Raw genomic sequence first — 13,728 nt, forward strand, 5'->3', positions numbered from 1 at the left:
GCCAAACATTTCACAATTCTCTTTCTAGCTCATGAGAAGTAAGTTCGGAAAGAGGAAAGCAAATGTGGATGAAAATGTTTTTGTATAAAACATTAGGGTTTTTTCTTTTTACTTCTTAATTATTGGTACCTACAGTGCCAGGAAATTCTTACAAGTGGCCTCGGATGTTTCTTTTGCTTCTTTATCCTGTTTACAGAGACAAACTAGACTCCCTGTGGGCCTGATCCTGCACAACGAAGTAAATGGAAAGTTTTCCACTTACTTCAAAGGGAGCAGGATCTGGTTCTAAGTAGGATTCCTTGTTTGGCATAATGGGGGTTGTATGAGGTAAAACTTGCTTTTTTACATCAGTCTTCTAGGTGACCAGGCTGTTGTAAGCCTTGCAAATATCATCTACCTCCTTTTCAGATATCATGTGCAGTTCTATTCATAATCCCCAGCTAAGTTTTCACACTATCTGATTCCAGCCCAGAACTCAGAGATGCAAGAGGTGCCACTCACTTTCTGGACATTTGAACAACGGTATTTACTCATTACTCTGTGATTCAGGTACTCAATATTTAAATCCTGGGTCTGATTCCCCTTTCTACTGCCTCCATTCTTAAGGCACTCGCCAAGAGCTGGTGACCTACTGTAACTCAGATGCTGCACTTCAGCCTGACAGCTGTTCACTGTCTGCAGTTTGTTACAGATTGATAATGGATTTACTGGCACTGCAGGCAAAACCAAGAGGACAGCTTGTCCCCAAAATCAGTAATAATCAAGGCAGAATTCAGAAAGAAGACAATGAGCAAGTAGAATGAAATATGAACTGAGGGAGGTGAATTCAGAAGGTAGAGCTGTGTTTTGAAGCTGTTACAGGCTGAGTAATGTTATCTTGTTACTGTTAAAAAAGTTCTTAGGGATGTCAGTCTGAATACTCAGCTGGACACTATCACTGATTTTTCTCCACCATTACCAGTTCAGTGAATTTGGGACCAGCAGCTCATTCACTCACTGCTGTGGAGATCAAAACCTACATGGGCTCAGGTGGCCCTGCCAAAGGTGACCCAGCTCCACTTATCCCTGTCAAGTTCCTGCAAACTTAATTTACCAAAGCCACCAAGAATGAGCCAGAAACTGAGTTCCCTCAGAAAATACCCCTATGTGTGGTAGTTTTCTGACACACACATGTATTAGCCCTTCTCCCAGAAAACAGCAAGTGACAGAGGAGAATAATGGCTTTTCTCATTCCTGATTAGAGCAGGAATTTGAACTGCCCATCTGCCCACAGCAGGCACTGTAATCTGGGACTTCCAGATCACCCATTCTCTTTGCAACTTTGGAAAAGTTGAAGGAAATTTTTAGTGTGGCCTCTTATAAATTGTATGTGCTGTCCTTAGGACCTGATATTCAAGGATTTTTTATAAACCTGCACGGATATGTCTTTTCATTTGGAGAGACCACAGAGCCCATTTGAGCTGTAAGGGAAACAAAGCAGAACAGCAGACACTCTTTCATTTAACCTTGCAAATGACCCAGGAAGAGTCAATTTACTACAAGCAGGTAAGGGATAGTTAGTATCTGATGTCATTGCAAACTGCAGTATCCCAAATTTCCCAGTGACATTACAGAGTGAATACAGAGTCCAAAGGCAAACATTTTTTCTGAATCAGCAACAGTTGCTCTGACCTGGAAGGCTTCCAAATTTAACCTTCATTCATTAGGAAAAAAGCCCCCAGATAGACTGAGACTAGCCCAGGAGAAAGAGCAACAACCACAAAGTTTAATGAAAGGACAATAGGTAAAGAAACTAAATGGGCAGAGAAAAAGCAAGAGGCATCAGGTATTATACAAAGCTGAACAGAGTTAAAAAAATTAAAACTGCGGGACAAAGAGGTGGAACATTTTCTCTCACTTTCTCAACTGTGAATCAGAATTCAGGTGAAGAAGATTTGTGCAAAGATGACCAAGTATCATGTAATTTCTTGGAACTGTTGTGTGGAAAAAAGGATAAAGTTCTACATTATGTGCTATAAATCCACCAGACATTACAGAGCTCAATAGAAGAACTACTGGATGAAACTCATGGCTGAGTACAGCAGGTCAAGCTAAATGGTTGGAACTGATCATCCTGGCATTAAAATGCACAAAGCTATAACCTCCTCTATGTCCTGATCCAAAGCTGCTCAGGTGGTTGATGTACAAATCAAAGCCTTTGGCAGCAACACCAGACTTGTAACAGCATGACTGTACTGTGAGACAGAGGAGGGAATTAATCCAGATTAAAAATACTAGTGCCAAGGGAAAAAAACCCCTCAGTTTAGCTTTTTTCCAAACATGGTTTGGTTTTACAGCCCAATTTATACATAACTCAGGGCATGATGTAAGTGGTAGCATAGAAAGAAATAGTAAGGAAATGTCTCAAATTGAGATTGTCCAAAAAAAGTTTACATCATGAAGCCACAGTCTGAGAACACAGCTGCTATTCCAAAACACAAAAGTAGAACTCACTTTCACATGGCCATTAAAGCCAATGTGATGGTGATTGAGTTTAGCAAAACATTTGTCTTCCTTTCCTGGACTAATTATATCCTCTAAATTCAGGTATGTCAGTTTATGTCTACGCTTTGCAAAATTGATTAGAAAACTTGAAGTATGAAGAAGCCAGAATATCAACATTTAAAGCAACAGTTTTCATCTTTCAAAGCTGACAGCCTGCATTAGTGACAGGAGCAAGCTGAATGCACTTGGAGAGCAGGAGTGCAAGAACACAAACTATTCCAGGGGATGCACATGGGACTTCAGACTGGTATTATGAAATGGGGAGGTTTAGACAATCACACAGTCTGCCTGCATCTTTTTCTCAGATCCATTCCCCACAATAACTTTGGAAGACACCGTCCAGTTTCAAAAAAAGTTGTGAAAGTAACTGAACTCTCAATACAACGAAATGGGAAAGAGCCTCAGAGAAAATACAGTTATCAGAGTAATGAGGAAAAGCAGATGAGGTGTCATAAAAATAAATTTTATCATCTTTCCAAAGTACTCAAATATTGCAGCAGTGAGCACAGTGGAGAAGTCCATATCACCTAAACACTTTTGTACCTAAGATCAGGATATGTCAAGTGATGCAGTGTTACCTATGGAGCAAAAGAACAAAGTGAAATATAGAAGTGATACAGAAATCCCCTGGATCTCAATTTGTCATCTTCTGTACCAATATATTTATATGCATTCATATAAATCAGTGTCATAAACTACTCAGGCTCTAGTTAAAAACTGGCTTTTTTTCCTAACTGGTGGCATGAATCTTGCCTCTGTTGCTCACACCTTGCTTTCAAGCTTTCTCCACCTGGATTGCCAGCTCCAGATGAAGAAGGCTGAAGTATCTCTTAACTCAGGTGCTTCTTTGTAGTCAGATATCCTAAAGATTCCAATGCCATTAATCCAGTGAAAATCACAGTGTTATTATTAGTGTCCTGAAGGCACTAATAGAACTTCAGCAGCCTGACCAGCCCCACCTGGGACTCTCACCTTTGCTCTCTGTCCATTGGCTTTGGGGTGCTATTTAAGCTCAGCCAGGGCTCTTGCTGTTTGTTTGCATCCCTGCCTCTGGCTCAGCCTCCTGAGGGGTGTTGGGGCTCTGCTTGAGGTGTGCACATTCCCCCTGCACCTTTCCCTGGCCTGTGCTGTATCTTGTCTCTCATTCTGCCCTCTAAATGGACTTTGCATCTGTGTTGTGTCTTTCTTGGCCTGCCTCTTACTGCTCCTGAATTGTCCCAGTCCCTTTCCTTTTTGTTTCTGTGGTGCCAGCCCCCTGCTCTGCCCTCAGTGCTTGGGATGGTGCCCCCTCAGTAAGGGCACAGCTTTTGCTGTTGAAAACCTCTTTGGCTCTTAAAGAGCAACTGGGCCTTGTTGCTTCCTGACACTCCTCTTATTAATCTTATTACTCATCACTATCTCCATGTAAATCTGACCCTGCTTTCCAGGGCACAGAAAAGTGTCAGCCTGGTTCCCCTGGATCTTGTCTGATTATTTTCTCTTCCCTGGTGTGATATTTGTGATCCAGTACATCCTGAGATCTTGCATTTGGTAGAGATTGCACCTTTCCAGCTTTTTGGTCACACTTTGGTGAGAGAAGTGCAGACTTATTTTAGCAGTGAATAACAACTCAGGGACACACCTATTCTCCTTGTGCTGCTGTTGAGTGTGACTCTCATATTCTCCTGTCTTTAAGCAGATATCCCATTTCCTATTTTATCTCACAGTTTCCTGTATTTCATTCTTGCTCCTTCCTGGACTTTAGTCTCTGGCTGCCTCTCCCATCTCTTCCTCTCTAACAGAACAAATTGTCTCATTACTCACAGCCACTTCACCTAGCCTTATTTCATCTTACACTTAAATGCAACAGGTCTCTTCCACAGCTCAGCTTTTCCTGTGTTAACCAGTCTTTCTGTGATGGCCACTTACATCCATTAATCATTTTTCTTTTGTGAGCTGTTCATCTTTGTTCTCTTCCTCTATCCAAATCCTTTCTGTAATTCATTGTCACCTCATCTTGCATTCTCTTCTGTAGCTGTTTCACCTATGAATGCTATCTGAGATTATTCTCAATGGAAAAAATATTCCTTGATACCCATGCACAGACAGCATATGGCAGACTACTTTGTCTTTCATCTTGCTTTACCTTTGCACCAATACCAGTCAATTCTCTTTGCCTCCTTCTTAAACCTATGCCAAAAATTATAGTACCCAAACACTTTCTAAAAGAAGCTCCATGCCAGCTTCCCTGCACCTGTTCAATGGCTTAGACAAAAGGGCTGAAAAGCCAAGCAGACAGCCAGCAGGAGAGCCAGTCATCCTTCCACGTGGATTTGGGAGCTGTTCCATAGCAGGGGTCACAGGTAGGAAGCTTCTTCTCTGCCTCTGTCAGCTCACAACATGCCACAAACTACAGCTCAAACAAACCAGTGGGCAATGAGCAAACTAACACATCTACCTTCCAAGGAATAACTCGACCTTTCCTTTCCTCTATCACTGAATTTTCCTGCTTATTTTTCTGAATAATTGTTCATGAGTGTTCACACCATCTGTGCTGTGCACTGTAAGCACAGGGTCCTGTGGAATAATTAATATTTGATCATGTCATTCAAGGCTAGAATGAGATTTCATGGTTTAATTCTACCACTTCCCACTGCACAGTCTCAGCATTTTTCATATAATTTTTTAAATATAGTGAACACAGAGCTTTTACATGTATTCCTAAAATACAAAATGGGCTAACTTGCAGATTTTTACATAGAAATACATTTCATATGATGAAATTGAGGAGATCCAGGATTTTGTTCTGATCCATTTTAGGATGAGCTGTGAAGTTCAGGTGGAGTCTGAAGTTTGGAGATACACAAATCTATAGTTCTGGGTCAGGTTCATTTTACCTTCCCCCTGTTCTCTGCCTTCTTAAGAGCAGCCCCGAGAACTTAAAGCCTGAAGTGTCAAACTAGGGAAAAACATGGGAAAGGGAGCACTGGGAAAAGCACAGCGCTGTCGTATCAGTATTTTTGCCTTTTCCCCGGCCATTTGTCACGCTGTTCATGCCTTGAACATGGATGAGTTTCCCGAGCGAGGGTGGAGGGCTCGGACGGAGCTGGCAGTGCCGGCTGCCCACGGAGCGGGGATGGCATCAGCCGCAGCCCATCCCGCTGCTCCCTGCATCGCTTCTGCTCGGGGGGGTAGAAACCAGGGCAGCGGGGAGCAAACTGCGGCTGGAACACGAGTTTGGGGCAGGGAGCACATCCAGCTCCGCTGATCCATCCCGGCTACCTGCGCTGCCACGGGGAGCGGGGACAGCCTGGCTGTGGGAGGGAAACGGAGCTCCTCTGAATGGCGAGGTGAAAGGGTTAAAATCAATTCGCACCCCAGTCAAAATGATGTTTCAGCCTGTATTTTTTATGTGCAGCAGAGCTGTGCTGAGCTCAGGATCCTCAGCAGCCTGCGGAGGGACAGGGTCTAACCTCTGATTTCTGAGCATTTCTGCTCTAGTGTGTCCTGGCATTATAGCAGCTGCTCGTGTGATAAATGTGGAACATGACTTATGGTACCACCTGGAACATGACTTATGGTACCACCCTTTCCTTTCTCTCACACCCTGTGCTTGATATTTCCTCCAAAAATTTTATCTGTGACATCCTTTCCCTGAGGCATTGCAAACAGATATTGGACTACTATTTATTTATTTAAAAAACCAAACAAACAAAACCTAGCAACATCATAAAAGCCCTTCTGTATGGCTGTTCTTAGATATAGTTAATATTACAGAATCTTGTGCACCAAATAACACTTTATTGTGGAAGTGGCTGCTTTATTCCTGGTGTGAAAAATTACTTGAGAGCAGAAGTAGTTTTCAATAGTAACTTTCTCTTTGAAGGCTGGACTAGCTCAGCAAGGTCTGTTTTCTGGTGTGAATACCTGCTTCCAAATCTGATATGTATTTGAATATTTCCATGACTAAAATCATTATTGTGTTCCAATGAGGATAAGTAAGTACAGAGGAAGCAAGTTCTTTCTTCAAGTAATTTTTCAAGCAAATAGTCATGGAGAGAACTATTCAGCCAGTCTTAGTCAAGACTTTTTGCAGTTTATTTGCCCATCAAATACTATGTATTGTTTTCTAGCTTAGATGGGTTTATATACTTCAACCCCACTCTTCAGGCAGCTTTTGCTCATTTTTGTGGAACATCTTCTAATTCCTAATTTATCTGGTAATAAGACGTTCAAAACTGAGCACAGCATTGCAGGTACAATTTTTTGTCCCCTTGGAGTTACAGTGCTCTTAGTTCCATAGCCCACAATTTTACTGGGTCTTTTCTACTAATCTAATTTATATATCATCATATGTAAGTTGGTAGGCTGGTTCCTATTGTACCTAAGTTAAAATATCAGTGCCTTCCTCATAGAATGGCTCAAAGCTCTCCCACTTTTCTATGGGAGTACCGGTTGGTATTTTTCCATTTTTAATATTTTTGGTACATTTTTAACTGTGCTAGGATGTCCATGACTATTTCCTCATTCATCTAACAATTTAAAATTTCATAATTCATGGTGATTTCACTTCCTTGTACTTATACTCCATACTATTTATGCTTTGCTATATTTATACCCCATACTATAATTTCCAGATCAGTGTTAATGTCAAATAAGACAGAGCCCAGCATCCTCTGTTAGCCTGTGCTCTCCTGTGACTTGGCTCTGCTAGTATATTTGATACTCTTTGCATGCTCTTGCCCTGAACTTGTAAATCAAAATAAGACCTGTTAGCTCACCAAATGTAGAGTCTACAGGTTGTTCATCAATGCAGTAGTTTAATAGCCAACTGAGAGTTAAATTGTTGCTCCATTTTGTAAGGTATAGGAAAAATTCTACATCGCTAATAACTGTGAAAAGAGAGAGCTACATGTTTTAGCTCCAGGCTCTGTGGTTTTCCAAGAGAGCCAGGCAGCTGTGTGGGAATTGTGCAGAAGCCCCAGCTCCTCACGAGGCTGCTGGGGGCTGCACCTGCTCCTGCAGCCATTTGACTGCTCTCCTTTCCCTGGCAGGTCCATGGGAAGTGTGTGTGCAGACACAACACGGCAGGGGACCACTGTGAGAAATGTGCTCCGCTCTACAACGACCAGCCTTGGAAGCCAGGAGATGGCAAAACAGGGGCACCCAATGAATGCAGAAGTAAGTGGAAAGGAATTTACTGACCCGGGCTCTCGGGGTGAGCACTCACCCGAACAGGCAAAGTTCCCCCACAAAGACTTCTGTGATTTTCAGTAATGGTGCCATTACAGAAACTGGGGATAAATTGCTGGTCATTGATGCAAACTTCAGTGTGCAGGTGTTTTTCTGCACTGGGGCTATTGGGGAGTGGAATTTACCAGCCAGAAATCTGGTTTTCACGTAGCTACACCCCCACATTCCAGATTCTGTCAGGGTTTAAAATACTTCCAGAATGGTTTGGAAAATGCTACCACGATTAGTGTGCGAGTTCCAAAAGCCTGAAGCTGGTTCCCCTGTCCTCACCAGAGTGTCGCTGCCACAGCCACGCCGAGAGCTGCCACTTCGACCTGAGCGTGTGGCTGGCCTCGGGGAGGCGCAGCGGGGGGGTCTGTGACAACTGCAAGCACAACACGGAGGGACATCGCTGCCACAGGTGCAAGCCTGGCTTTTACAGGGACAGAGGGAAGCCCATGTCCTCTCCAGAGGTCTGCAAACGTAAGTGGCCATCTGACACGAGGTGAAAAATGAGTGGTGAAAGAATCAGTACAAGAACAAAATAATTTCTATAGAATCAGTAATTCCTATAGAGGTAACTCATGAGTATCACTATCCTTTCTTTGTATTCTTTTCCTAAACTACAGGGGGTTTTCATCAAAGGTGATCATCCTGATTTTTTGGGTCTATTTGTCCCCATATTATGACACTTTTTTTTTTTGTGATAATTGATTCAATTCCCCAAATGCATTACCTCCTGTGGAAAGGTACACTCTTCTTGTGTTTGGCTTTAAATTAATATGGTTCCTTTTCTCTTGAGGCACATTTTATCTGGGTTTGTTTTTTTTTTTCTGTACATGTCAAGACTGTGTAAGCCTATGTGCAAAGTATTGTTAAATTCCATTTGATTGTGCAATATCTGTGCAGATAAATACATAGAATGGATGCAGAAGATCCAGGAAGCCTGGAACTGTGCATATTCACTTGGAAACAAATACATCAGAACTCAGTCAGACTTATTTCCAGACTCTACAGCTGTTATGGGGTGCTCTACCCAAATTAATTGCATCATTAACACTTCAGCAGAATGTGTTAGGGTGTGTCTTGGGCACAGAGGCACTAATGGCTGCACACAGAGGATGTACAACCTCTGGATCAAGATAGTTTGCACCCAGCCAGTCTGGCAAACAGCCCAAATCGCCCTCATTTAAAGTAAACATTTCCTGAACATCCTGCCAGGCTTCACATGTCTGATTCTATCTCACATCTGTTTGAGAGGTTGCTATTTCCAGCAATATACTTAATTTTTTTTTTTTTTCCCTTTGGATAATTTTTCTTCCCCATAGCTCAGACATCAGTTGCCTGCATAGAGAACTTCATCCTCTGTTATCTGATTTCTTTCCCACTGACATAATGAGCTTTTGAAGCTTTTCTGACCCTTTTAATGTTCTTCAACATGATTCCTCTTAAACATTTAGGTTACTCCTCTTCCTAGGATTGTGAGTCCTGTGATATTAAACTTTCTGTGCCAAACATATCCAATGTTTCTGCTCTTTTGCCTTCTTCCCACTGGAACTTGGTGACAGCAGACTGCTTCCACACAACTTTTTCTTCTGATTTTCACAATGTTCATCACAGAACACGGATCAGCAGATAGGGCAGAGGGTGAGCTTATCTGGCTCACCCTGTATCCTGTAGTGTTCTGTAGTGGCCCCTTCCTAGTTCTGTTTCTACTCAGCAGATTTGCTACAGGAAAATATTGTAATGAGAACAAATTGTTATGCCAGAAGATTGAAAGCCAATCTCATAGCACCTGAAAGAATCTGTGTGTGAACTCTTGTACTGAGCAGCAGGGAGATGGTGCAGTAACCAGCATCATGTGTAATGCTAGATAACTGCTAAAGTCAAGGAGCACTGGAGAGCAGCAAAGAGGAAAAAACATTGTTTGAAAATACAGCCTATCTGTCTGGAAACCCTAGAACTGTTTGCCTAGATGAAATCAGACCTTGACTCTACGTCTGCCTCTCTTGTCTGGTCTGGTTACGGGTCTCTCAGTCACCCCTGCCAACACTCTGCACAGCAAGAGAAAAACTGTTCAGAAATTTACCCTGTTGAAAGAGCTTTATTCCCGTTGTGCCAGTGAAGCACAACAATGTTCTTTTCACCTGGGAAGGTGCTGCTGCCAGCAGAAGGCCCCCAAATGCAATTGTCTCCACTGTGAGTTGCATGCTCAGGCCTAGAGAGCTGCCATCCTGCTTTAGTCACTGAAAGTTATATGTCTTTTCTGGGCTCCTTGTTCTGTCAGTGGAGAAACAGAGGGACCTCTGGGGAATTATTTATTGCAGCCTAAGGCAGATGCCTGAAAGAGATGGACTGAATTGCCCTCTAAAGAATATCTATTTCCTTAAGAGGTACCCTAGATCACTGGCCTGCGCTAGAGTTTCTCTTAGCTGAGATGAATTTAATGGGTTTGATTCAGCAGCAAAGTAAGTAGGACCCTATCTGTGAATGATTCAAGTCAAGGGGACCTTTCCCAGGGGTGTAAAGGCATTCATGAATGCTGCCATATCAAGATATAAGGAAAGGGCATTGCAGCTCACTTGGTTTTTACAGCAGCTGTACAATGCTTGTACCTCTGTGGGAATAGGAGGAACTCTGGATATAACTACAGAGTTCAGAGAAAATTGGGAAGGAGGTGCTTAATCTGTGCCTTTTCCCTTTTATTTAAGGGAAATAAGAGAATTCCCACAATAAGATTTGACAAATTCCCATCATAGGTAGCACTTAGTATGATGGAAGGCCTGATCCCCAAACACTTCCCCGTGAGGATTGCAGGCAGTGTGCACTTTGTGTTGCAGTGCACCTCTGCAGAGAGGTTTCTCTTCACTACTTTGGTTATTATCACAGACAGCAAAACCAGAAACACCAGTGGAGACAGGCTTTGGTTAGAACAGACTCAGTTTGGTAGAGGGAAGGTTTTTCTTCCAGGACCATCACCAGCTAACATTAAACTGCAAAGCCTCCTCCAGGATGTGCAGGATAGAGGCCCTCTTCTCTATACTTTAGGTTGAAAACTTACATTGCCAGTAAACCTCATCTAGGGTGGTCCAAGTTGTTCAGGCTGTGTGACTCTAAAACCAACTCTGGTTTCTCAGTAAAAAAAGTTTCTATTTTGAGCATTGCTAATATATTAGACAATGACACCACCAGATAAATTTTTGTCATACCTCAGTCTGTTGATTATAAATTGAAGAGCTGCCACTTCCGGATTAACATGTTTTTTAGGATTTAAGTGTACCAATTCCAAGGCATCATCGCACTTTGAGAAACTCATACAAACAGCACCAGACTAACAACACTAAATGAAAAACCCACGCAATAAGCAAGTGTTGAAAAGCAGCAATAAACTGCAAACAGCAGACTGAAGGAATGGTTTTGGTGAGAGCAACCTAGTGCCCATCTTCCCATTTTGAGCTCAGAGGAAAAAAAACTTTCAATGGGAGATGAAAACTTGACCCTTGTGTACAGTAGATACTGAGCTGGGAAAGGAAGTCTGATGAAAAAGCTGAATGAAATGCTGTGCTAATCCTTTGAGAAAGCACGCTTGAAGAGTGCTCTGCCATCCAGAGCAAAGTCCAGGTTCAGCTGTGACATCCCCCTCAGGCTCCCAGAAAATTAACAGGCACTGCCCAGGCCCAGAAACAGTCTTTAAGCATTAGTCATAATAATGAATAGCATTCTCTCTTAATCTGCTCTGAAAAAAAAAAAAGTTTTATAACAATTGGATCTCCTGGCACTATCTAAACCACCCTTAGCTGACCCTCCAGTGTGAGACTGCAAAGACATTCTCTCAGAAGAAAAAAAATCTGCTGAAATTTGATATGGAAGTGTGAATCTGCTATTCCTTTTTGTCTGCAGAGGTAGCCTGCCTCTGATCCCTTTGCTTCCCCTGTTCCTACCAGCTGGGATGAATGAGAGCAGGGTCATGGGCAGAGCTTGTTTGGACACTGCTTAGATCTATATTAAAAAGAAAAAAAGGCTGAAAAGAGTCCCTGAGCAAGGCACACACCTGCCTGTTATTGGGGGTGACAACACAGGATTAAGTAGTTTGTATATAGACTTGTATGGGAGCTTTGACTCAAAAGCCTAATTGTTTCCTAACCAATGGTTAGAAAAGCTGCTGTATCCTTGGCTCTTTCCTGTGGCTTATTCCAAGGCTTAAGGGATCCTTCTGAAACGGCACCATCTTTTGTACTCACCCTTTGCTTAGCTTAAAAGTAATGCAGGCATGTAGACCCATTAAAAAGGGTCTCCAGGAAAACAAGCTTTTTTACTCAAAGAACAAGGCTAGAAAATTAAAATGTGCCCAGATGCACATGCACACACACATGGTCTGAAAGGCTCTGCTTCTCATCCTTTTACTTCTGAGCAGAGGGAAGGAACTTTTAATTCTAATATCACAAAGGCCCCATGGCATCTTGGTTCAAAGTCTGTCTTAATCAGCCCTGACCACACACAGAGCTATCTTATTTCCTTCATTTAAGAAACATCATTGGCAGAGTCAATCCCCACACCTGACATGCTTTAAAAATCACACTGATTTGATCATATACTCCCAAGATATATATTTCAGACTCAAAGGACTCTTTGATTTTGTTTATTTTGCCTGGTTTTTTTTTAAACAAATAGCCAGTCTGCTCACCGCTATATCTTATGCAGTATTATTAGACAAAAGTTTAAGACAAGATACCTCATAGGCCATTGACTTACTTGGAGCACCTGGTATTTTCCTGTAAGCTGGGACCATATTGTTACAACCAATATTATATTTTACATCTCTGTCTAATTACATGGGGAAGACAGCTGTGCTGAGGGCAGACAGATTTATTATGGACTTGAGAGGGGATTGCAGTATGAATTATTCATTTTTCATTATTACTTGTCTCCTCCCTTTTACAGTAGTGTCTGACAAAAAACTTAGTATGGGAGTGAGACTAAAAGGCAAGAGGATGCTTTGTGACACTGTGACCAACAGGCAACTCTAAAGCAAAATTATTTTTCACTATGCTGCTGCTACAAAATAAACTGCCCAGCTCTGAGCCAGGATTGTCTGCACACCGTCCCTAACATAATTGATGATCCTTTGACAAACAAGGCCATTGTCACATTGGCTGCTGTTTTGTTAGACAGGGAGGTGGATGGAGAGAAAATGACGGTTTGCCAAGAGAAAAGAAGCAAAAAAAGAAAGCAGTGGGAAAGGGTTGTCAAATATTGGAAAATGTTAAAGGGTAAGGTTTTGGAAACTTGCTTTTATGTTTCTTTAACAGTGAGGTTTATTTGCAAATCCATGGTACTGTTAAACAGATAAAAACCCAGTCAGCCACAGCTGCCCCTTCAGCATGTGACATGTGGGCTCTTATTTTAGGAGTTACCTTAGATGCACAACTGGGATTTTGGCTGTAATACTCTGGAAGCCAGACAATGTACCCACCCAAGCTGAAATGCTAAATAAACACAGACTGAGTAAAGAGTTTGCAAGTCACTTGTATAACTCATCTGAAAGTGTTGTACATGTATTGGTTCAGCTTGCTTTCTGATGCACCAGAAGCTGTTCCAGTTTCTAACTGGAGGATGTGTCCCACAGTTCATCTGGGAGCATTATTTTTATTGAACTGTAGCCTCAAAATTAAAAAGAAAAGGCAGTTTTGTTTTCTGCTTCCTCATCAGCTTTCACCAGTGCTTTCAGTCACTGTGCTGTAATGTTTTCCCTTAGGAATAGGGTAGGAGAAGTTCTCATCTTCCTGAATCAGGTTCCAGTCTCAGCTGGGGACAGGGTAGTCTAATGATGTGAGCTGCCCATCTGTTAAGTGACTCTCACTGATGAAACCCAAAAACTAGAAATAAGGGGGATAAAGACAGACCCAGAGGTTGCAGAAATCTAAGGCACTTTAAGTGAAAACTCCACAGCCAGATCCTACATATTATAATATT

General features: G+C 42.2%; 1 protein-coding gene across 1 annotated transcript in view; it reads left to right on the forward strand.

Moving 5' to 3' along the window:
• The window catches only part of LOC135308043 (netrin-4-like), a 45,704-nt gene that overhangs the window by 24,145 nt on the left and 7,831 nt on the right, over positions 1 to 13,728 (forward strand). The window contains exons 4-5 of the mRNA XM_064432743.1: positions 7,578 to 7,704; positions 8,050 to 8,238. Coding sequence (XP_064288813.1) covers positions 7,578 to 7,704; positions 8,050 to 8,238 — 316 coding nt within the window. The remainder of the gene's footprint in view (positions 1 to 7,577; positions 7,705 to 8,049; positions 8,239 to 13,728) is intronic.

This window comes from Passer domesticus, chromosome 9, assembly GCF_036417665.1.
Source record: "Passer domesticus isolate bPasDom1 chromosome 9, bPasDom1.hap1, whole genome shotgun sequence".
In the NCBI taxonomy this organism is placed as follows: Eukaryota; Metazoa; Chordata; class Aves; order Passeriformes; family Passeridae; genus Passer; species Passer domesticus.